The sequence below is a fragment of the Dipteris shenzhenensis genome, chromosome 6 (assembly GCF_047967505.1).
Source record: "Dipteris shenzhenensis isolate YYH24624 ecotype China chromosome 6, Dip_SZ_1.0, whole genome shotgun sequence".
Lineage (NCBI taxonomy): Eukaryota > Viridiplantae > Streptophyta > Polypodiopsida > Gleicheniales > Dipteridaceae > Dipteris > Dipteris shenzhenensis.
The window spans coordinates 222,390-244,052 of NC_141601.1; the positions used below are offsets into that span (position 1 = coordinate 222,390).

General features: G+C 42.8%; 1 protein-coding gene across 1 annotated transcript in view; it reads left to right on the top strand.

Moving 5' to 3' along the window:
• The window catches only part of LOC147900609 (uncharacterized), a 34,123-nt gene extending 12,705 nt beyond the window's left edge, over positions 1-21,418 (top strand). Inside the window, exons 3-4 of the mRNA XM_087376354.1 lie at positions 7,821-7,886; positions 20,989-21,418. Coding sequence (XP_087232480.1) covers positions 7,821-7,886; positions 20,989-21,138 — 216 coding nt within the window. The 3' untranslated portion in view covers positions 21,139-21,418. The remainder of the gene's footprint in view (positions 1-7,820; positions 7,887-20,988) is intronic.
• The last annotated feature ends 245 nt before the right edge of the window (positions 21,419-21,663 follow it).

Genomic DNA, 21,663 nt, shown 5'->3' on the forward strand with positions numbered 1-21,663 from the left:
CAGGAAGCCACAAGTTTTAGCTGTGACAATTGCTTATCACAATGAGTTGGATGCAATGAAGGATTACTATGCAGAAGATGAGCAATTTGCTGAAATATATGACCAGCTTAATAATGGATAGAGTTCACGCCATCCATTGCGAGCCCGATATGTAAATTGTGTTGCTCCCTTGCAGAGTCCGGCCACATGTTATGTATGTGCCTTCAAGTAGCACAATCTGTAGGGATCCTCAAAGTGTCATTGGTGGACCGGTGTGTAGCATGCCACGTCATCAGTTGCGCAATGGACTTTCTCATATCAGTTGCTAAGGGATCACTCTCCCAGAAGGGTGCTGCATACATTACTATTGGCCTCGCTAGTGTATTAAATAGCCATCCCTTTGTTGGAGGATCCTGGAAGTGTGACCAAAAGCATTGTTGCTTTCATCGGGCAAGATCTCCCTAACATCGTGTAAGCCGTGCCCTTGGCTGCATGAATCATCGTGAAAACTGGTTCCGTGAAGGCTGTTCCTAAATAAGTGTAGGACTGCCCGATCTCTACCGGCTCCCCTTGGTAAGTGAAACTGTGTCGAAGAGAGAGAAAGAAAGAAAGAAAGTGTATTATTGTCCACTAAAGGCCAAAATGGGCCCATGGGACATCAAGAACTCTGCATACAAGATAGCACAAAATCAACGTGCCACAAAGAAGAGGCATCGTCGAATATCTTCTAAGTGCTACGCAATACAATGCAAGTGAAAGTACATAATGTCAAATCTGAGCCTAAATACAAAGTAAACTAGATGCAAGGAAACCGCCCCTGGGTGCAAAATGGGGGGATGAGTACAATATGCCAATGCAAAGGGTTCTAGGTTATATATTCTCAACATACTCCATTGGGGATCTTCAATAGATTACTACGGGATGGTTGTTTGTACATGAATTCTCAGTTGGTGTGGAGAATGGAAGGTGAAAGCCTTCTGTTCAAACAGAGGGGATCTGTCATTGCAAAGGCTTTCACACATCTATTGCAAGATTACCCTTGAGATTATTGACAAAGACTTCAACATACCTGTAAACATCCTTCCATAGTCCCTCCCAGTAAAAACTTTGTTTCACCCTCTCATAGGTCTTGAATAGCCCTGTATGACCTGCCAAAGGTGAAGAATGCAACTCCTGCATTACCAATAACTTGAAAACTGAGCTTTCAACAGGATAAATCCTGTCATGGTACCCCATCAGTCCACTATAAAGCTTATAATTTGGATGGTCCAGAGAGTTAGGGTCCTATAAGTCCTGAATAGTGTGACAGCTTGAGGATCCATCATTCTGAAAGTGAACCAGCCACATATATTCTATTTCTCATAGTTTTGCACGATGACAAGCCACTTTTCTGTTTTGGGCTGAGAGAGGAAGTATTTGAGAGTTATATGGTTTGACCTTAAAGTCACCCTATAAATGTAGTGATGCCACTTCCTGATTGACGTAGGATAGATAACAATTTCGTAGTCGTATGTATGGTAACTCAGCTCTTTATCCTCTAGCTGCAGCTTTCATAAGCTATCACACTATGCTTCTATATCTATATTTTAGCAAGGCTAGTATAACCACTCTAGACTTCTGTGTAGACGCCAGTTTCATTGGCCCTTAGCCTGAAGGGGGCTGGTACCCATTACACCTAGTCCAGGTGTCACGGAGTCTGAGAACCAAAATAATACTGGAAATCCTGTCCATCGACTCTGCCTCCTGCTATGAGAGTACAAATCTGAGCAAAGGTGAGGTGAGCGGCTGGTGGGGCGAGATCTCCATGAGTAAGTCTCCTCCGAAAAGCTGCCATCATCCTGGATCGACTGGAGATGAAGCGACGAGTACGTCCCCTATGTAACAAGATCCTGCGGCGTCTACAAACCATCTCATATGTACATCCACAGGGTGGAGGCATGTGTCCTGTGTGAGCTCTGACCTCCTCGTGCTCCTCCTGGTCTCTATCCTCTGGTATAGCGTTGTGTGCCTGAGCTCTATCAGGCTGGGCTCTATCACGCTCCGGTCTGTGCTGATGGTCTCTGAGGTAGTCTCGTCGAAGCATAGTGGCCTCCTTGACATAAAGAGCTAGGCAATGCTGATCCTCGTAGTCCATCACTCGTGAGAGAGGTCCAAAGCCATCCGTGAAGAGACAGTGGAATCTACCTCTGAGCTCATAATATAGCGGGCATCTGCAAATGAAGTGCTCCTCTGACTCCACCTCTCCCATGGTGCAACAAGGGCAGATCCTGGTCTCTCGGCCTGGTCGCCGTCCATCCTCCATGCGTCGCATCCTACCAGCCTCTATCTCGAGCTGATGCGAAGAGACTCTAAGCTGGCCAAGGGCAATCCTCAGTGAGTGGGACATGTGGATACCTGTATAGCTTGGTGGAATGACAAATCCATCCTCTGAGATCCGAAGGAAGTGGTCACGATATGTGGCCATCTTCGTCGGAAGCTGCGTGGGATAAATCCAAGTGCGATACGTATGAAGCTGCAGCAAGTCTGCTCTCGTGACCTGGCTAAGCTCGTGGTGAGTCAACTCAAGATGAGGGGCATCTATGCTGTATCGGAAGGGAGGCAGTCTATCCATGTCTAGTCCAAGAGATGTGAGCCACCTAGTGAGTCTGAAGTACCAGCAGTATCGGGCCCCAGATCGTGCCAACTCCATAGAAGATGTAAGTGCTAACCATGGCAACCGAGCTCTGCCTGCTGCTGAGTCTCCAAACTCCCTAACCCTATGCAAATACATGACCGACTGAAACGCTGCATCCAATGCAAGGGGAGTAGCTCCAAACTCTGCTAGCATGATCTCGTGCGGAACTGTAGCCTTGGCCCTAATGAGCCGAGAGAACATGATGATCTGTAACCTCTCTACTCGTCTCCAATCTGCAGCGCCGAGGTCTCCTGCCCAGAAAGGAGCTGCATACATCGCAGCTGGTCTCACCAATGTATCAAAAAGCAAGGATTTCGTATCGGGAGAGAGAGAGAGAGAGAGAGATTAACGTCCTCAGAAGGCCTCACAGGCAGAGAGAGAGAGAGAGAGAGAGAGAGAGAGAGAGAGAGAGAGAGAGAGAGATGTCCTCAGAAGGCCTCGCGGGCCTTTGGGACAAAGTACACTTGAAAAGAGAGCTCATACAAGCCTCATGGGGCTGAAGCAAAAGCAAAGGGTATGCTAAGGCTCTTTTGCTAAATGCTATGCTAAGATACGGAGCACAAAAGCTCAAACAAAAAAAAACTCAAATATAAGCTCAAATGGAAGTTGAGGTTTGAGACTCAGAAGCCGAAACCCGAAAGCATGGTAGCTCTCCGATGTGCTGTGAAGGTATCCCGGATCTGTCTGTCGGGCTGTCTCGCACTGTGGAGTAGGATGTGGTCTCCTCGATCTGTGGATCTGATGTGCTATGTCAAGGGTGATGCCTTGTCTTTGGCGATCTCCTCTGAGGAGAACTGAGATAAGTCAGGCCTCAATCGTGTGTGCTCTTGTCTCACTTCGTGTCGGTCTATGGGTCCCTTGCTCAGTGGCATCGTGTCTGCTCTCTCCCCTGATCCATACTGTCCTCATATCAACTATCTCCTCCTCCTCCACTCCACTGTGTCCTGGAGATTACTCAAATGCATAGAAGTCCGTGACCTGCCTCTATGCTTGGTCTACCTCAGTATCTTGTGGCATGGTCATCTCTTGCTGCTCTTTGATCTGTGACAGTAGGATCTCTCTTTGTCGTCGCATTTCCATTAGGTATAGTCCAATACAGGCCTGGTCCTAGAAGTGGATTAGATGTGAGAATGGACCAAAGCTGTGTCCCTCTTGGAAGAGGCAGTGATATTGTCCCCGGATCTTATAATAGGCTGGGCAAGCGCATAGAAAATGGTCCTCTGTCTCAACCTCCCCCATCGTGCACAATCAGCAAGTCCGCTGCTTTGTGGGTATACCTGCAGCTCTCTTTGCCTCAATCCTCAGCTGATGGGACCAGCTCGCATTTGTCCAATAGCAGTCCTCAGCGCGTGTGAGACATCTCTGGCCTTGAGGTGCTGGGGCCTCATGATGAGTCCATCCTTCGATACCTTAGGAAATGGTCGTGATAGAACTAAATCTTGGTGGGCAATCCCTAGTTCCCCCCCAAGTTCGAGACATATAGAGCTGGAGGAGGTCTAACTGTATGATACGGTTAATCTCATCTCGTGGGATCGACTTTGGTTTTGCATCCATGCTATACTGAAATGGGGGGAGCCGGTCCATCTAAATACCTTGTCTGGCAAACCGTGGGGACACGAGTGCATTCCATGATGTGCTGCCTCTGCTCTTTGCCAATCATCTAGATGACTGTAGTGCGAGCCTCGGCAATCTCTAGCTGGGTAGCTCTCATACTCTATGGAGAAGAGTCACTGTCTAAAAGATGGCATCAACCTGAAGTGGTGTCATAGCAAACTTTGCCTCTATGATCTGATGTTGGAATGAGGGCTTACTCCGAATCATCCTAGATCCCCATGGTCACCTATAGCCTCTCAAATTTCTTCCACTTTGTCGCCGGGAGATCACCCCCCCAGAAGTGTGTTGCATACATGGCAGCTGGTCGAAAAGCTAGCCTTTCATTGGTGGATCCTAAAAGTGAGCTTGGAAGCACTATCTCTCTATTCAGGCTAGAGCGCCCCGTCCTTGTGTGAGTCGTTCTTTGGCTGCGTGGGTCATCGTGAAGACTGGTCCTATGAAAACTGCCCCCAAGTATCTGTAGGACTGCACCTTCTCCACTGACTCCCCTTGGTAAGTGAAGCTTTGTGAAGTATGCTCGTGAGGCATTGAAGATCATAACCTTGGTCTTCCCAAGGTTAATTGTCAAGTCTCTTTCTCTACAGAACACCTCTAGGGCCTCTAAATGTCTATGTAGTCCCTTTGTTGAAGATGATATGAGGATTATCCCTTGGTAAGTGAAGCTCTGTTAGTGAAGTATGCTCGTTAGCCATTGAAGATCATAACCTTGGTCTTCCCAAGGTTAATTGTCAAGTCTCTTTCTCTACAGAACACCTCTAGGGCCTCTAAATGTCTATGTAGTCCCTCTGCTGAAGATGATATGAGGACTATGTCATCCGCATATAGTAGTATCTGTATCATAAGTAGTGATCCCTTGTCTCCTAGGTGGTCTATAAAGGATGTGATCTCATCACTGTAGAGTCTGAAAAGAGTCGGTGAAAGGGGACATCTTTGCTTCACCCCGATCGTGCTCTCAACCCAATCCGATAGGCCTCCTGGGGCACAACTCTCCCTCTGACGAGCTCATCACTCCCCAAATCAAGATCTTTGGAATTTGCATCTTCAGTCGCCTCCTAATCATGCGGGATCGTGGGACAGTGTCGAAGGCCTTTCGAAAGTCGACAAAGTGAGCGTATACGTTCTGACGTCTCGACCTCCCCTCCTCAATGATAGCCCTCTGGGTGAAGATGTGGTCTAGGGTGTAGTGCTGTCTCCAAAAGCCTGTCTGACCTAGAGCCCTCTGTCCATGGGTTTGTGTGTGGCCGTTCGTATTGAACCATAAATCTTGGCCAAAGTGTGGCCAATCATGAGAGTTTATTAATGTCTATAGAAGACCGTCAACAATAAATGCTTAGGGAAGGCACGTGGCAGTTCCCAAGGAGTGCAAAAAAGCAACTCCAATGTGATGCATGTGGGAAGAACGGCCTTGGAGTAGTTCTAATGCAGGATGGATGATGAGAGTAGAATCTTGCGATGCTGAGAGACATTTTGGGATTTAAGAGAAAGAGTTGCTGCTGTAATTCATGCTCTTTCTGTTTGGAACATTATCTGCTCGGGGCTGATTTACAGTTCAGACAGATCATCAGTCCCTCAGATATTGCCTTACTCAATCCAAGTTGTTTGAGAAGCATATGCATTGGGCCAACTTTTATCCATCTTTCACTTTCAGATTGTGCATGTTGAGGGAAAAAGAATGTTGTGGCCAATGCATTGTCAAGGAAACCCAAGGTTTCAGCAATGTCCATTGCATACCACCATGAGCTGGATGCAATGAAGGAATAGTATGCTCAGGATGAGGATTTTGCAAGAATCTATGACCAGCTGTCTAATGGTGAGAGCTTCACGACCACTACTCTCAGGGATGGCTTTCTCATGATGCATGGTCGCCTTTGCGCCACAAATTAGTTGAGGCCTAAGGTTTTGATAGAGAGTTATGCAGGGCATAGAGGCATTGCATTGTGAAGGTAGTGGAGCACTTTTTGTATTGGCCAGCTTTCAAACGGGATGTGGATGCCTTTGTTAGAACATGCACCATCTTTTAGAAGGTCAATGTTGATTGACAGAAGGCACCTGTATTGTTACATCCGTTGCCTATTCCAGATAGACCGTGGGAGAGCATTGCCCTGGATTTTGATCTTCCTAGGACACCTACGGGCAATGATGGCCTATGGATATGCCAGCTCAGCAAGCTTTCATTCTAGTGAGGAAGAAAATAAAAACGGATCACATGGCAAGATCGTTCATGCATAACATGTTATATATCATGGGATGCCTCAGTCTATCATTAGTGACAGAGATCCGTGCATGACGAGTCTATTTTGGAGAGCGCTTTTGAGAATATGGGCACTACTTTGAAGTTCTCATCTTCTTTTCATCCTCAAACAGATGGGCAGTCCGAAGAGGCTAATTTCACTATACTTGATTTGCTGAAATGTTGTGTGTCTGAGCATAAGACACAATGGGAGCAGTATTTGCCATTATTGGAGTTTGTTTATAACAATACTGTGCATATTTCACTGGTAAGGCTCCATTTGAGATAGTGGAAGGAGGGAAGCAAGTCCTGCCCATCTTGCATACTAAGGATAAGATTTTTGAGGCTGACAAGTATGTTGAGAGCATGGATATGGCATATCAGAAAGTGAAGCAATATCTCCAGAAGACTCAGGCAAAGTAAAAAATAGCAGCTGATCACCATCGCCGTGCACTAGAGTTTGCCAATGGTGATTGAGTTCTTTTGCAGTTTTGAAAAGGCTAGGCCGAAAAATAGAAGGGGCAAAGACCAATTCTTCCCCAAGTTAAGCATGAGGTATTATGGGCCTTTTTAAGTTTCAGAAAAGATTAATGATGTAGCTTACAGGTTCAGGACCTTTGTTTTGCAGGGTGACTCACCATCTATGGTTGAAGATTCCATTCTCAATGGAAGCTTCCTTTGATGCTGGCGGTGTGTATATGCTTTCTTTCTCTGCTCTAAGTAGATAAGTGGCCTTGTGGGCACTGGAAGCAGTTGTGGAGGACTGTGTGGCCAGGTGTGGCTGCTAGTAACAGTTTTGGGCTGTGTGCCTACTGTTGGACAGAAATAAATGCCTTTTGCTAGGGATTGGTCAAAACAGAGTCCAGCACAGAATCAATTTGGACTGATACTATACACACTTTTATGGCCATTTGGGTGAGCATGCAGGGGTCATCCCGAGTCGCTTGTGCCAAGAGGACTGTTTTTTCGGAGTGGAGTGGCTCCCCTTTTTTTTTTGGAGTCACCACAAGGTTGAGATGACACTTTCAGCCTCAACCCTGGTGCTTTACTGGCTCTTGATGAGCAGGTTTTTGGCCCAATCAGGGTATTTTGTTTCTCATACTATGCATGATGTATATCTTCCATGGGCATTGCTCTTGGGGACTTTTTCATTCTTAATAGAAGTCTTTTCATGGGGGGGAGAAACAAACATGACTAGACAGAAGGCTGTCACTTGAAAGAAAAGGGAGGTGAGACAGAAAAGAGAGGTGTTGGCTTTTATTAATGCAATGACTTCTTTTGTAAAGTTGCCTTAACAGTATTCGGGTTCTTATTTTATTGCAGGTGACGTTTTCTGTTAATGGCATTGTTATATTGGGCTTATTGTGGACAATGAAAGCAGTGCTAGAGGTAAGTTCTTGGTGTGTTAGTTATATTACCTGCCTTTTCTGTTAAATTGTTTGTTTGAATTGTATGATTCCAAGGCGATTACTCCACTAAATTCCAATATCAGATTCTTGAACTTTTTGAAAATGGACTTTACGGCTCAATTAAATGGATGCATTTAGAACCAAAACTTTTACTCACTTAAGTGCAAGTTTCTTGCAAAAGCAAATAAACACTAGATGCACAAGGGAGCATAGCTACAGCTTCTTTAGAGGCACTTAATGACAAAGATTCAAGCAATCAGATATTAGGAAATACTCAAATTAGACCAGAGGCTAGTCTTTTCGATATGAGCGGTACTGCTATGCAGCACCTAGCACTGCTAACCTTTCAAATATACTCCAATGTTCCAATTGCCACTGCCATGTCATGGTGATATGTAGCACCTACTACTGCTACACTTTGAAATAGTAGTGCTATGGCTGAGCTGCAGTTAGCATTGAAATAGTACTGCTATGTACTGATATTCTATGAAATAGCTTTGCAACCTAGTGGTTAACGTTGATATAATATGGAATAGCACTGCTATCTATCACTATACGTTGAAATAGCACTGGAAGGTAGTGGTTAGCAGTGCTAGTGATAGAGCTATGTGGCAGGCTGCAACTGCCACTTCTAAGCAGCAGCATAGTGGTTAATGGTGCAGCAGCGTCGTGCTATATTATGAAATAGCAGTAATATGTAGCAATTACCACTGCTACATTATGAAGTAGGACTAGTATATGTATCAATTAGGAAACACTACTGAATTCGTTAGTTTTTTTGGGCTTCTTTACCCCCACTGTGCATGATGGATAGTAGCTCTTTTTTAGTCGCACATTCATTTCTTCAACCGCACAATCAAATTTCAATCAACTATACTTCAGGCCAGCTATTCAATGCAAAATAAGATAATATAGATGACAAAGTAAAACAAAAAAAATTCCATTTATATGTATCTATATTGACTTAATTTCACATTTTGTTACAAGCTGTTTTATCTTAGGGTGGCATCCAGGCCTAGTACGAGTTCTGTTAGCTCTCTTAAACTTGTCAATCCTACCTTAAAGCGAATTAAGCCAGACGTGGCTCTCATATTTCTGAGGCCTACATCATTTGGAATATACATGTCGGTGGGACCCTTACCGAGAATCTATCTTTGCATATGGATTTAAACTCTCATATCTTTGCATATGGATTTAAACTCTCATATTCTGGTGCTGCAATATCTTAGTCAGACCCAGAGCTGGATATAACTAAGTTCATCACTGTCCTTATTTGGAGTAGGGTGAGATTGGACTTCATTTTATCATCACTATGGAGTACATGCAAAAAAGGATGAATTTGGCATTCCCTAGTTGAGAAGTCTCCTGGAATAATTGGCCAGTTATAAACAGCATCAGATATGGAAACTCCCAGTGTGCTATACGTATTCCAAAACTTCCTCTCCATTTGTGAGTCAAAGCATGCATTCTTTCTTACATTCTCTGGGGTTTTGAGAAATCTGGCCTTCATTCTTGTATTTTGTAGCAAAGGTGTCATCCAGGAGTCATCACTTGCAGGCACTTAATGCAAATTCCTATTATGATGTCTGAGATAGAATTTTATCGTTGCTGCTATTAGTTGTAAGTTGTGGCTCTCGGCTTCGTTATCTGCATCCCCTTTGTGGAATCAATTATGGCCATTGCTTTCCCTAATCCATTTGTGTGCATCAGTTTCACCTTTTATTACAGTTCACTTCCCAGGGATAAGGCGACTTGTACAGAAGGAGATCCTTGTAGGCATTATGGAACTGCATTGGTCTGGCTTCAAGGAAGAGTTGTTTGCTCTATTTAAACTTGTAGTATAGCCTGTACAATGCATATAATGTATCTTAGCTTCCATGTTTGATATTATCTCTACATGTATCAATTCCTTTGCTCAACACCTGTGACATGCTTGCATTGTCTGTTCTTGACATGAACTTCTTTGAGTTTTGCATACTCCTGCTGTGAAATGAGCTCTTGCATGCCTTTCATGTTGAGGAGATGGTTGAGTACCAGCAAAGGGATGAGGCTCTTCTATAGGCGCATAACTTCTTACCTTTGTCTTAAGTCTATACAGGAGCTCCATAGTAGTTAACACTTAATAGCGAGGTGCCACGCTAACTTTGGGTTCTCAATCAGTATTTCTTCCCGCTGTAACTTTGACATTCTCTTAAGCATATTGTGATAAGTAAACCAAACTTCTATAATTGACATAACCAAGACGAGCAACACAATTCGACAATCCATAGCATGTTGTGAAAGAGGTTATGCGTCAAACTTGTAAAGACCCCCATCATATCTGCTAGTGGCAACCAATCTCAATGTTCCAAAACTGTCTGAAAGAGACATGTCTGCCCAAACAATGACTGCAAATCTGCCTGCAAAATACTGATTGCGGATACTGACTGCAAAGTGCACATGTTATCGACCAAGATGGACTGCAAACAACAGCAAAATAGGTTGTTTTTGTGCTGTGTATGTGCAGAAGAAGGTTTCCTGTTCTGCCTAGTAAACAGCTCAAATAATGACCTCAGAGATGTCGCAAACAATGGCGACCTGCACGTGAATATATTCATCCCAAGAGTGAGCTTTAAAAGTGACAATTTTTGCATCAAATGAGTAAAAGAAATACATTATTTTAGGAGGACAATTCCAAGGCAGAGGATCTTTATTAACTCTTCAAACATTCTTTTTAGAGGGACTACTCAAGGCAGAGAACCTTTAACTCCAACATATATAAAAAAATATAAAAGATTATGCATAGCAAGGGCAGAGAACCCATGAGCCCGAAGTAGCTACCGCTCAAGAGTGTGCACATCTTGATGCAAAGAGGTATGTCGGTGAAGAACCAGGCGAGAATGCCCTCGAATGATGTGTCGATGAAGGCCATAAGGGCAACTATCAAGGGAGATCATGTCATGACTCTCAATGTGCCGATCGAAGAGTCACCGAATGCGCAGAAGAGGCTTAAAAAAATGAGCGAAAGTGCTCAAGGGAGCTCAAATCACTGGTGGAGGTCAGGGGAGTCCAAATCTGAGCAAAAAATGCCAAAAAGTAGCCTAAAACTGCTCGGAATCGCCTTCTGACAAGTTGTATGGACTCTTGACACTATCGCGCATCCGCCTGCAGAGGTCCGTACGGACGTACGAACAGTTGTACGGACAATTCTCGGAATGGTGCAGGACAGGGTTGTTTATGTTTGGGCAGTGCCAAAATGTCAACAAACCGTCAAAATCGGACCTCAAAAGGTCAAAAAACAGCCGTTGGACTGCTCCAAAATAAGTTTTTGGTGATCAATTGACGAGGAATGTCCACCAATGCTGAGGGAGAACCACGAACTGATGCGGGAGTGAGCAAAACTCACAAACGAGGACCAGGAGCAATCACTAGGATACTAGAGTACTTAATGGCGAGGAACCATGGCGAGGCTAAGGGAAGGGAGGCTCTACCTTAGAGGAGAGGGGAGCTTCCATTTGTGGGCTTCTCTCATCCTCTAGATAGAGCAAGAAGAAGGGGAAGGTAGGAACGGAGGCTCTGATACTACATGAAGGAACAACTATAAATAAGTATTAACTTGGGCTTATATATCACTCTCATAAAATACATGTAATATTTAATACTTTATATGCAAGATTTTCCAAAATATAACCCCATAGATGTGCTCAAATGGGGCTTTTTGATTAATTTGAGTGGTTGAATGACTATATTTGGACATTGGATGTGAAAGTTATGCCACTTTCAAAGTGCTGTCCATGGTAGTTTCACCAGCGAAACTACCTTGGAAGACCTACTTCAAAGGGGTTCGCTGGCGAAACTACCTTGATGGCTTGCCTCAATGAGGTTTCTATGGAGAAACCCTTCATGAAGCTAGGTTGAGAGAGGGTTTTCAATGTCACCCCCTATTAAGTAAAAATTGTAAGAAGGATCATAAGGGAATTTTTGTAGAGAAGTCTACTCTACATGTGGGTTTCTTCAAAAGCCATCCCATTATGTTTCTCACCATAAGGGAATTTTCGTAGATAAGTCTACTCTACATATGGGTTTCTTTAAAAGCCATCCCATTATGTTCCTCACCATTTCCAAAGATTCATGTAAAGATTTGTGTAAAAAATAGACATTGCTATAATACTTTGCATATTTCTAAGTGAAACTATGTTTTGTTCCGATCTATTTTTGCCATATTTTTACATATTTGGAAGCTTTGTTTTTTCCTTCGCTCGGACGCTCGGAAGATTTCTTGGAAAATGCTCGTCACCGAACCGTGAGGGACGCATGAAGTTGCTCAGCTTTAGTGTATGCCAAGCACAAAACAACAACCATGGCAATATTTATTCTATGTTTTAATCACAGCACTCCCACTCGCTCTCTCAAAATACCATAAATAGCAAAACTAGCAATGAGATCCCTGGTTGTCAGAAACGTCAGGTACGAAATGTTAGGTACGTTTTAGGGTCGAGTACCTAAAGTACCTAACTTAAGAAACGTATAAATAAATAAACAATATAATATAATAATAATAAATAATAAATAAATATATAAGATATCGTAGCAGTTATTAGTAATATAGGTTATAGTAGATACTGAGATGCATCGTGCTGCATGTGCCATGGCCCATGCACATTGCACTTATTACTTAGAACATACATGATACATCATACAATATACTACATGGAAAATTTCAAATTTCAGTCCTTTTTACAAATTAAATTTAGAACTTCAAAGTATTGCAAGTGATAACTGAAGTCTCACAAAAACAATGAATGATGAATCATAAATCTACTTAGTATTTACGACTATCAACATTCAAAGTTAAAACTTGAAACTGAAAAGTAAGAATGTAGTACCATGAATCATGCATGCAGCATGATTCATATAAAGAGTAAAGTTAAAAGTATCAATATGAATCATGACTTAAACTCAAAAGGCATGTCTCAGACTCGGGTCCTAACAATGAAAAGAGAAGTCTTAAGCTGAAAAATAAATAATGTCAAGTAATAAACACTACTACTTATGACTCAAGACTCATCAGATGACTCAAGTAATACACACTACTACTCATGACTTGACGTCACTGGATCTAAAATCGCCGTTTGTGATAGTATTGCCCTCACTATCATATTGTGGCTTCACTTCAGCCACGTCAATGTCATCTTGCTTTGAGTCTGACTGACCGTCACCCAGCAACAATGCCTCATCATCTGGCAAGGAGACTCCCTATTTGTCAAGGACTATGAAGTACTGGCTCTCTGCTTGTTGCCTCAACGAGAATAAGTCCTCACTCCTCCTTGAGATCCTCCTAAACCACCTCGAATAGTACATCCATGTCCTTGTCCACGACCTCTACTTGGGCCTCTGCCTCTCAATGCTGTAACTACAGCTCTATGACGCGAACGCGTGACACGTCTTTTTATGGTCTCAAGCTTCCTATGGAGTTGTATTTGCTCTTCATCATCTTGCAATGGAGCATAAGCAAGTTGCTTGTTGATGTCAATCGTAGTGGGATCTACATGCAAAAACAGATTCCAATTAAAAATTGGATGGATTACATACTCTATTTTCTTAAATATTGTTCAAATTGTAACCATTTTTTGCTTTACATTTACTATACCTGCATAAGACCTTCCAATGCCTTCAACTTTCTAATAGGCTTCAAGTTGGCACGACAGTATACCAGTCGCTTAAGCTTACTCGTGGTCAACTTGTTTCTTGTCTTTGTATGGATGAGGGAGTAAGAGCTCCAGTTTCTCTCACATGCCCCTGCTGAGCACTCCTATTGCCATGGACATTGGAGTTGAATCTTGATCAATGCAAAGTGCCAAAGGCTAAAGCAATAACTATTAACCATACTATAGTTATGTAAAATAATAAATCTTGAATATTATAAAAGTATTGTAAAACAATTAAAGATCCTAAATCTAATCCCCACCTCTGACAAAGCGCGAAGAACACAAGCTCGTAGCTGAGGAGTGGAGTACCCGTACGTCTCCCACACTGTTTATGTACTGCGTCAATTGCGAGTCAAGCTCCAATTGCATGTCGTCTGTAGACACGGGGAAAGTATGCATCTTTTGTCAGCGAGCAATGTGGCCTTATTGAACAGCTCCGGAGACCTGAAGAGTGGATACAACATATGTGCAAGGCCATGGATAGGCCTTCACTTCCACCTCCATTTAGTCTCAACAAGGTCTCTTAGTTCTTGCACCCCATCCAGCATTGGTGAGATTCAGCTTTCAAAAAGCATAAACTATAATACTATTAATATAGGGGAAAAATATAAAACGCTTACCTTGAAGGTGTGAGTGAGTCACATCGCTCTAGGGGTGCTTGCAATTGATCCATAAAGTGAGTAACAAGGCTAAGAGTGCTTCCCTCCATATCAGATATCTGCAAGACAGCAAAGAGAGGATGAAGGGCTTTCACTATGGCTCGCATATCACTCCAAAATGCATGATCCAAGCACAGCCTGTGAATTGCCATGCTCTCTGACCGAGTAGAGTGATTCCACTCCAACCACATCTGTGACACAACTGTTTGTCAGAGAGCTGCATGTATGGCAAGAAGACGCCCCGACACAATGTGCATATAGGCAAAGCATGTCTTCGATGTCCAAATGATATCAAGAGTGCTATGCTCTTTGAAAATAGCCAATGCCTTCGGCTTCTTCTTAAAGGAGGTAATATTAGTGCCATCCTGCATGACAGTAGCAATCCATGGAAGCTTGCCTATGTCCTGCATGAGGAGATCTAGGCAATGTGAAGCACAAGGTGTCCATAAAGGGATGGAAACTCTTGCTCAACAAGGTCACCCATCCTCACACAGTTACTTGCATTATCTGTTATGACTTGGGGCACATTCTCAGGATCCACCTCAATAATAGCCTCGTGGATGTATTGAAAGATAAGCTCTCCTGTAGTGCTAACACTGCACTTCCGTGTGTCCACAGCCTTCAAGAAGTATGTGTCAAGGCATGAGGAGACTAATATGTTGAGAATGCCTCTTCTTCGAACATCACTTGATAGGTTCAATTCCTAAACTTCTCTTCGATTACGTCAATCATAGGTGATGGCATCACGTATATCCACCAAGCCTATTTCATGGATCGCATGTTACTTAAGATACGTAATTCATTTCTCATGCCTATCCACAAACCCACAACTCCCTAGATGGTTCCCTTTGCCACATGTCATCATTTTAGACCTTTTACTTGGTACACCATTTACCCCTCTCTTGGGGCACAATTTAGAACATTTGCCCCTTGGCATTATTACACATTTAGGTGCACCTAGGCCTTAGCACTCAGAACCACCTAGTCAATGCCATTACACCCTCACCGAGGACCTTGGCAGTTACTTCCCTTGACCATTTAATTTACGCACATGAAAAATTACAAAAGTCGGTCATCTAAGAGAAAATGCCCACCGATATTTCCGAGGTCATGCTATCTTGGCTAGAGCATAACATTCCTTCCCTCTTCAAGCATCAGCGTCCTCGATGATGAAATCTGGGAACACTCTCCGTAACTGGTATACGGATTCCCAAGTAGCTTCTGATAGAGGTAGACCATGCCATGCAACCAACACCGTGGGTATCTTCTGATTGCGTACTTGCATTGTTCCTCGGTCCAGGATTCTTGTTGGCTTGCATCTCGCATTATCCTCTATCTCTTGAAACAAAACCACACCTTCGATTAGTGAGTCACCAGTATGCAAAAATTTCTTTAAACGAGAAACATGAAACACTGGGTGCACCTTATACCCTGGTGGTAATTCTAATTTATAGGCTACCTTGCCTATTCTTTTTAGAATTAACCATGGCCCACAATATCGAGGTGATAACTTAGCACACTCTCCTGAAGTTAACGACTTGGAGTGCGAAGGAATTCTGAGAAAAACTTTTTCTTCTTCCTTAAATACTCTTATAGACCAATTTTCATCCGCATACACCTTGGCTCTATCCATAGCCTGGCGGATATTAGCTCTCGCAAGTGCTAGCATCTCCCGCATCTGAACCACAAAGTTCGCGGCACTAGGCACTTTCTAAGGTACTCCAACTATAGTTGGATTTGCTGGTCTATAACCATAGTTCAGCTCAAATGGGCTGAACCCTGTAGAGGAATGTTTTCTATTATTGTAGGCAAATTCTAACAATGGCAACCACTTGTCCCACGTATGTTGCCTCAATGACACATATGCCCTCAGCATATCCTCTAAAGTCTGGTTGACTCTTTCCGTCTGACCATCCGTTTCAGGATGATCCCCACTACTCATTCCCAACTCAATCCTTAGTGTCTCAAATACCGCTGTCCAAAAATGACCGGTAAATCTGACATCTCTGTCTGACACTATGAATCTAGGTAATCCATGCAGACGAAATATATGTCTAATAAACAAATCCGTCACTTGCGGGGCACTAACAGACTCTCTAGTCGGAATGAAGTGAGCCATCTTGGTTAGACGATCGACCACCACAAGGATAGAATCATACCCTCCTTGTGTCGTAGGCAGCCCTACAATAAAGTCCATGGAAATGCTCTCCCACTTACTCAGTGGTATTTCCAAGGGCTGTAAAAGTCCGGGTGGCTTCACCCGCTTGGCCTTACTTACCTGACACGAGAAACAACGTGTCACATATTCATGAATATGCTTTTTCATCTTTGGCCAAAAGAAATCTCGTTTCACGAGATCATATGTCTTTTCGACCCTTGGATGTCCCGCACATGGGCTATCATGGCACTGTCGAATGACTCTCTGCCTGAGATCATTCTAACTAGGTACTATAACCTTGCCATTTCTTTTTAGCATACCATCCCTTATGGTATATCTTGCATAGGTTTGGCCTTTTCTGGATGCCAGGTCATCCTTTTCGTTTTCCCCGGGTTTTAACACATGAGCTTTAGGCCATAAGCTCTGGACAAACTCGTCCACCTTTTGAGTTTCTCTGATCTCGGTCATTAGAGCACTCTCTAATACCATGAAACTCATATTGTGCATAATGCGAGACAACGCATCAGCAACCTTATTATTCTTCCCTCTTCGGTACTGAATCGTTAAATTAAACTCCTACATGAGCTCTGCCCACCTAGCTTGGCGGCCCCTCAAGTTTGGTTGTTTACAGAGTATCATGATCCACATCCACATAAAACTTTGAACCATACAAATAATGCCTCCATGTTTTCAAAGCATGGATGACAGCATACAACTCCAATTCATGAGTTGGCCAATTCCTTTGAGAGGGAGAAAGCTTCTTGCTTGAAGGCTACTGGCCTTCCCTCTTGAAGGAGAACTGCTCCCACCGCAATGCCACTTGCATCGGTTTCCAGGAACAACGGTTTTTGGGGATCAACTATTTTTAACACCGGTCCTGTGACCACAGCTTGTTTTATGGTGTTAAAACTTTCTTGTTGATTGTGTCCCCATATAAAAGGTACTTTATCTGAGGTCAGATCAGTCAATGGCGATACTATTTCGGAATATCCTTTGATATGCCTTCTATAAAACTGGACAAATCCTAAGAATGATCGCAATGCGGTCAGACTCTGAGGAATTGGCCAAGTCAGTATCGCAGCCACTTTCTTTGGATCCATTTCTACCCCTTTTGGAGTAATTATGAATCCTAAATATTCAAGCCTAACCATACATAGTATAGTTTTCTTTTCATTTACATAAAGACTGGCTTTCCTCAAAGTACTGAACACTATTCTTAAGTGTTCACGATGTTCAGTAATACTTTCACTGAACACTAAAATATCGTCAATAAAATGTACTACAAACTTTCCGATATACGGACGTAGCAAATCGTTCATAAGCATGACGAATGTAGCTGGAGCATTGGTAAGTTTGAAGGGCATTACCAAAAACTCATAATGACCAAACCTGCTTCTGAAAGCGGTTTTATGCACATCCTCGGCTCTAATCCGGATTTGATGGTAGCCACACTTAAGATCTATCTTACTGAAACTTCTGCTAACTCTTAGAAGTCAATGCACCTGGTATAGTTGTAGCGTGACCTCTAGATGAAGATGGAACAAGCGACGGGCTAGACTGAGGACTGAGGGCTAGCCCTCTTCTCTACTTGAGAAGGCTCACCACAAGCCCTCCTCTCTACCGGAGAAGACTCTCCACAAGCTGTGGAATCTGTAGCCTCGTCATGCTCCATCACTCTCCTCTTGTGCAGCTTTATCCAAGGAATTAGGCTCACGAAAATGGCGTGGATTGTCTGCAATAATTTTATGTGCAAGATTGGGGGGAACTTTAGGACATCCGCCAATGCCTCTGCCACCAAGGCCTGATAGATGGCGAATCAATCGTGTCGCCGAGCTCGTGAAAGGCTCTTGCATCTCACTCCTTTGTACCTGTCCCTGTTAAAGGATTTGTGTCTAGTATAGTGGTGTAGGCGCTCCACAGGGGATTCACAGGTTTAGGCATGCTGCTGAGCTGGTTGCTTTAACACCCTCAAGATTCAGCTACAGTCTAAGTCTGCAATACAATTTTAAAAAGAGGGAATTAGATGATTATTGATAGTGGTAGGCTGGTAGCTGCTGTTCAAACTTGATCCGCAAAAAAAAAGAAAAAGAAAACAATGGCAGCAGCACAAAAAATAAAAAAAATAAAACACATTACACTGCAAAAGTGTGCACAGCAGCACAATTTCCGAGGCTGATGCCAAAAAAAGTCTGCTAGACAGCTGATTCCAATTTAAGAAGCCCTCACCTGCATGTAACATCATGCATGGAAGTGAACGGTGGTACATGAGAGCAGCATTCTACTAATAAACGAGAGAAGCCCTCAGCCAATAGAGCAGTCCCAATTTCCAAACCAGCCCAACAGAGCAGCTCCAAACAAACCCAAAACAAGTGACGCAATAGTAGCCACGTGTGATGATAAACGTATACAGGGGGTGATAATTCAAATTGAAATTACCTGTGAAGGTTGTCACTTGAAGCTTCCCTCCAATGTCCACGCAAAAGGGCCAAGGCTGAAGCGTTGAAATGTGACGCAACTTGCAAGAGATTGCGTTGACATCTGGCGTAGCTTGCAGGGCTCCACAAAATCCAAGGCAAGTACACAAAACTTTGCTGAGGGCAGGCTGAAAGCACACAGGGCTCCAAGATCGACACACCAGATTGCAGGTTTCATGCATTGAGCAGCTTGCGGCATTGGAATTGGCGCCTTACGAAGTACGGCCTTTGACCTTACCCAAAGTGTAATTTTTGGGCAAAAAACCTAATTTTTAAGGCACATTTCTAACTTTTCTTATCTTTAGAAACACGTTTTTATCCAACCATGCGACACAATATAGACACAAGGAAAACCTTATATCAAACCTTTGCTCCAAGCCGCAAACAATCAAAGGTGGATGACCCTTGATTTTTTGCAGGCTTTTTCTCAGATCCCAAAGTCCCTTCTCCATGAAGAATAATCATTCTGATAATTGCCAAGAGGGAAAGTTTCTTCCATTGAACTTTGACACAAAGGACTCGACCATTATGGCCTTATCAGCTGTCGACCATTATGGCCTTATCAGCTGTCAACAGGTTTTCTATCTCTCTTCACACTCAACACCTCAATGAACTCTCTATTCCAAAATCTCACTGACCTTCAAGAACGAAATGCTTTGATACCAGTGTGATACCTTGGAGATTTAATTCTACGTTGTACCTTGGAGATTTAATTCTACATTTGTATCACAACACTCCCTCTCTCAAAATACCATGAAACAGCAAAGCTAGCAATGAGATCCCATGACACAATATATACTCAAAGAGACCTTATATTAAACTTGACGAAGGCGGCTCACCTTGCCAATACAAAAGTCTCAAGCACTACTAGATGACACTATTGTCATGCGAGGATATCTGAGAGAACACACACCTAAGACCCTACTACAAACTATAAGCCAGCCAAGGGATCCAAGGCAAACCTTTTGACCAGCAACATTGCTCCAACAAGAGATAGCTCTCATGTGATATGAACTTTGAGCCAGTGCATACAATCGCAGCGTGGAAAGGACCTCTGAGCATTGCCATTCTTCCTTAAATCACGAGACCCTGTCGAGTTGATTGGGTAGCTTCATCAAACCATGTTTCATTGCATGGACACATCTCCATGCATAAACCGAGTTGCGCAAAAAGCCAGCCACAATCAACATGGGCCTATTCCTGCCCCCTTCTAAATCATAGTGCTAACAAATGAACCCACTCGGTAAAGGCTTCTACTGAGAGAAGTTGGGATGCCACGGAGGAACATTTTGTGACAACAGTTGATGTATGTGTTTGGTAAAAATTATGTTTTCATGGGAAAACAAAGCGTATAGAAATGCAGTTTCATTTTATAAGAGAAGGTTGCAAACAAGAGGTAGATCTCGTTTTTTGCACAATAGATCACCAAATTGCTTGTAGTTCCAGAAAGCCATTGGTGGGTGGTAGGAAATTTGAAATGTGCACAACATGTTGGGCCTGTAAGACATAAACTTGAGCATGAATGGAGCGTACTTTGAAGTTAAATCTCAGTTTTCCATATTACTAATGTCATTCCTAGACGAACTGGCGGTAGTTTTTGTTAATACATTAATTAAGATCAGTTAGGGTAGTGTTGTGTCAATTATTTTTGTTTTCCTCTCACGTCATCTAGGCACTATCTACACAGACCTAGTTTTTTTGTGTGTAATGAAGGATGTCTATTTCCTCCCTCCTGTAGCTTCTATCTAGTCCATTTCTCATCTTAACATGAATTGAATATCAATAGCAGGAGAGAGATTCATGCCAAGACAGATGGGGGCATTTCTCAACTGATAATATGCCACTCCGATTCTATGTGTCTTTGTCATCAGTAGATCGTCATTCCATGTCAATTTACTAGCAATGCATATACATATAAAGTAGCGGACATAGCACACTACTCTTTTCATGATGAGATATTTTTCTATGCCGATTTATAGTCTCATTGATGTTTTTTAACTTTCTTCCGTGTGCAACTGTAGGATAGTTACCCATTGAATTTAAGAGAGAGAGAGAGAGAGAGAGAGAGAGAGAGAGAGAGAGATTGATAGTTTAAAAATTTCAGCTTACTTGCACTGTGGGGAGCATACTTTTTGTCGGAACCCTCTTATTGCGTGGGCTCTCTTCAACAATCTCTTATATTCGCTTGTGTCAGAACCAAGATATTGATCCAATTGGAAACATTCGCACTAATCTCAAAATGAAGTACAGTTGATAGGATGCAGGTTGGTGATGGAGATTTTTTTTTAAGTAGTTGTGCTTGCAATTCTATTCTAGAATAAACATTCACAGTTAAAGAGTCCTCCATTATAGCCTTATCTTCTAGCTTTTTAAATGTTAGGAATTGTACACATTATCAATAGAGCTCTTAGATAATGTCTCCTTGATCTTTTACTGAATAGTTTTTTTGCGATTCTTAGAAAATAAGCGTCATACACCATGATTGATGCAATCAACAATTTTGGAAAAACTTGAAGTTTGAAATTTGTGAGGTTATTTATTTTTCACTCAAAACTCACCATCACTTGATATTGTAGAAAGAAATGTCCTTTATACTTGCAAGCTTCGCGGAATGAGATGTCAAGATAGCTGACATTGAGTTGAACTTGTAGACATTAAACTTTAAGCCGCTTATTTAAGGAATAATCGATTGGTACAAAGTATGAAGAATTGATAGCTTGCTTTTTGCTCACCAAGGTTAGTCTTGTCTTACTAATGTAGAAAGGTTAGAATAGCCTTG